Here is a 3,836-nt window from a genome sequence, read left to right as displayed (position 1 = left end):
TTTTGCAAAGATAAGTGGTTCTCTTTATTTGGAAATATTTACAAATAATTCCACTGTGTGATTGAGCCTCACCATTAGCCAATGGGGAGTTGGGGGCGGTGTGATGGGACTGATGAAAAGGCACAAAAGGATATTTCTCCCTACATGCTTCTGCCCTTTCTCTTCTCCTGTTACAGAGCAGGTCTGTTGTCAATTTCAAAGTAGTGGTTCCCAAATCTTCACATTAAACGGCATTAACACCACAGAACGACCAGCGTGGTGAACAAGGTGATGCGTGAGTAGCTGTTCTCCAGAAGTTACACTTGTGAGCCAGTGGTATGAATCTGAGGCGTATGGTCAAGGCGGAGATAAATTCATTCACCTTCTGAACTTTATTTTTTTGTACACTTTTTCTATGATCAATACAAAATTGAAGTCTGATCAAAAAATAGCTGTTTGAAAATATCGCTTTAGTAAATCACTTTAGTTCGAGGCATCCATAGTCTACTTCCCACCATTTCTTGGGAGTTTCTCTCAATGGAAAAAAAAAAACAAAAAAACAAAAAAACACTCACATCACAAGTGCTTTGTCTGTTACTCAGAACAAGATTTCAAGTATGATTTTCAAAATGCCAATGAGAATGGTCCAGAAGATGGACTCTTCCTCCTCCTCAAAGTCCTCCTGTCCCCCTCCCTGAGGGTACCTGGGTTGGCCGTGGGTGCCCTCTTCTGAGGGGTACGAGTCCCTTTGGAAAGGGTCCTCAGTCAGGACAGTCTGGTCGTAGAACACTTTCATTTCAAACTCGCTCTCCTGGTGAGAGGGGTGACCGTAGATGCCAATGCCCACAGGGCGGGTGAACTCCCCGGGCACCACCACCACGTCATGCCCGCATGTGACCGACTGCAGCTTGTAGGTGTCAAAGCTTGGCCGAAGCGTCTTGTCTGACACGTAGAGGTCGGCGTCGCCTTTGAGGCTGCTCATGTGTAGGATGATGCGCCCGTCGTGGTTTAGTCGCAGGTAACTGTAGTTGCCTGCGCCAATGTGGCCCTGGACCACGTGGAGCAACACCCACTCCTTCGGCACGGCAAAAGCCGAAGAGGCATCATCGTCCTCGAAGTGCAGAAAGCCTTGGGCCTGGGACAGGAGCAGCACCAGTGGTACCAGGACACTCCAGCGACACGGTACCATTCCGTCACTAGCAATCACAACCTGAGAGAGACCGTGCCTCTACCATCAAAGGATAGCCTTGGATGGTAGGTAAATAAAACAGACCTGTTAGATTTATTATTTGAGATATTGAAGAGATATTCAGTGAAGGGGCTTGACTGAAACGGCTTAAATCAAGTGAGATATCTAGGCTACCACTCATATTATCTCTACCTAAATATCTCTACTGATAGTAAAAGGATACCTCTTGGGAAGCATCGTGCTGACTGGAGACCTGACCCTGCTAAATATACATCAGTGGCTTTTCATTGGGACAGAAGCATCCGCCACTTGCAGTCCATCAGAGTGGCCTTGCCTTAACCACACATTTAAAGATAGCTGAAAGTCTGTGGGTTTATGAACTTCACGGTCACCGAAACATGTATGCTGTAGACCAATGGTTGTGGACTGTTGTGTGTGTGACTAACGTAACTAGTCATAGCAATGCAACTAATATTTTTAAACATATTGCCCTTAACTATGACAAAAGCACAGCTAAAATCTAACTTTGCTAGCTTGATGACGTCACATGAAAGAGTGACTTGACAAACCTGTTAGACATCTGACAATTAACGTTAATTGTTACGAATTTGTACAAATATTACACAACCTAACAAACGTTTCCGTTACACCTCTGCCTCACACCAGCTAAGGTTAGTGCATTCAACAGCAAGGACACTTATCTTACTAAACCATCGTCATTGCTCCGTATGTCACCCGAACAGGTGCCACTGCCAACTGACATTTGGCTAAGTGTTAGCTTAGCAACCACATCATGAGCCAAGTTGTCTGGTCTTGCTAGCATTCTGAGGCAAAGCAGGTTAGCACCTTAGATCTATCACGCAGACCATTAGCTCAGGAGAAGTTTAACTTGACTATTGAAACATATAGACGACGACTAGTTCACCAATTAGCATAAATAAAGTCAGAGTATGGTAAAATTAGCCACCAAAATTTAAACTCACCTAAACATAACGTCTGAAGAAGCAAGAATAAATAACTATTTGTTATTTTTGAGGCGACGGCATTTCTGTCTCACTTCGAGTTACCGCTCCCTCTGCAGTTGCCACTCCTGTATCATGGTGCCATAGCGCCCCCAGCAGAACAGGCGGACAAATCGCACAATTTCTGTGCCACACAGATCACAGAGGTTTTAAAGGTCCTTTTAAGATCTCTATGGTTTAGCATTGGAGAAGCATTTTTTTGTGAAAAAAATGTACAACAAAAAACAGCTGCCCTACAAAAACATTCAGGAACACTTTTTCAGACGTGTTTTTATTTGCTTAAAACAGGACAAATATTGTGTTGGTTGCCCAGTGGTGGTGTGAAGAATAATATATTTTCAAGGCAAGGCAATTTTATTTATATAGCGCATTTCATGCACATGTGCAACTCAATGTACCACACATGTGCAACTCAATATACTTTCAGTGTACCTTATTGTTGTGGGTTTATGTGGGTATTTGTATTTATCCAATCCAAGGTCCCCACTGAGTCATATTTGTTTTGTGTCATAATACACATCATAGACACAGCAGAAATAAATTGACTTTTAAGCCTATGCCATTTCAACAAAAAAAAAACTTAGCTTAGTTTACTTAGCTTTGGGGGATTAACTGAAACATTATGCATTACATTCTGTATCCAATGGAATCCCATTATAAGTGTTCGCATTATTCTTGAAAGGCAATGTCTGTAGATGCATCTCCAACAACTACCATCCCCACTCTGGATTTGCCACTCCTAATATATTACACCACTCTACACATGGGCTTGCTGTGGTTTACAAGATGTTCCAAGTTCCACTTCCATTTGAGTCATGACAGCTACTCTTCTACTAATATAGGAAAAATAGCTTTTAAGTTATTTGCTTCCCATAAATGGAACACTATTCAAGTGGAGTTGAAATTAACCAAGTATTTGTCTGTCAACCAATTTAAGAGCCTTTTAGATAATAAGGATGTGCCTCAATGCTGTTGTTTTAAATGATTCTCTGATTTAACTTTTTTACTTTATGTTATTTTATTTATTTATTTTTTATACTTAATTTCTGAGTTGTTTAATGTGTTTTTTTTTTTTTTATTTTGTCTGTTTTGTTTTGTTATGGTTTGTTTATTTATTGTTCTTCTGTACTATGTAGCCTCAATCAGGGCATTGCTGCAAAAGAGCCCTGTGCTCAGTCAATTTCTCCCTGAATAAACAATGATGATGATGACTCTTGTCAACCTCAGTATGGGCCACTGAAAGACAGATGCAGGATAATACCTGAATGAACAGGTGGGTATTGACCACATAGATGCCTTATGCTTAATGTCTGACACTTGTTATTTACATAGCTATGAATCAGACAGACCAATAAACTGTCCCTAGGACTCTTACGTCTGATTTCTAAGGAATTAAAGTTCAACAGAGCATTACCATACGGGTAGCAGTGACCATATTCTGACTGTATTGACTGAGTGGTCATGGGTGTCAGTGCTGGAGTGTCCAGGATGTAGTGTCCTGCATTTTGGAACAGTGAGCAGCCCGAAATAAAAATGTCTCACATAGCTTTGTTGCATCAGCATCACTTTTTTTTTTATCATATCCGCTTGGACAACAGTCAGTGCCAGTTTCATCCATGCTGAATCAGACTCCATGACACGAAAAA

At 41.4% G+C, this 3,836-nt stretch overlaps 1 protein-coding gene across 2 annotated transcripts; it reads right to left on the bottom strand.

Annotated features, from left to right (window-relative positions):
* Nucleotides 1-2,315, bottom strand: c26h6orf120 (chromosome 26 C6orf120 homolog). 2 transcript variants are annotated; one of them, XM_031563856.1, is made up of 2 exons: nucleotides 2,152-2,315; nucleotides 1-1,225 (listed from the first exon to the last, which is right to left on the bottom strand). In XM_031563856.1, exon 2 carries the CDS (start codon nucleotides 1,166-1,168, stop codon nucleotides 578-580), a length of 591 nt encoding a protein of 196 aa, XP_031419716.1. In that variant the 5' UTR covers nucleotides 1,169-1,225; nucleotides 2,152-2,315; the 3' UTR covers nucleotides 1-577. The 2 variants fall into 2 exon arrangements, with proteins under 2 accessions (XP_031419716.1, XP_031419717.1); XM_031563857.2 differs by lacking the exon at nucleotides 2,152-2,315 and adding an exon at nucleotides 1,392-2,127.
* Between the last annotated feature and the right edge of the window lie 1,521 nt (nucleotides 2,316-3,836).

This window comes from Clupea harengus, chromosome 26 (assembly GCF_900700415.2).
Source record: "Clupea harengus chromosome 26, Ch_v2.0.2, whole genome shotgun sequence".
NCBI lineage: Eukaryota > Metazoa > Chordata > Actinopteri > Clupeiformes > Clupeidae > Clupea > Clupea harengus.
Note: the sequence above shows the minus strand (reverse complement) of the source record. Positions and strands in the feature narration are given on the sequence as shown.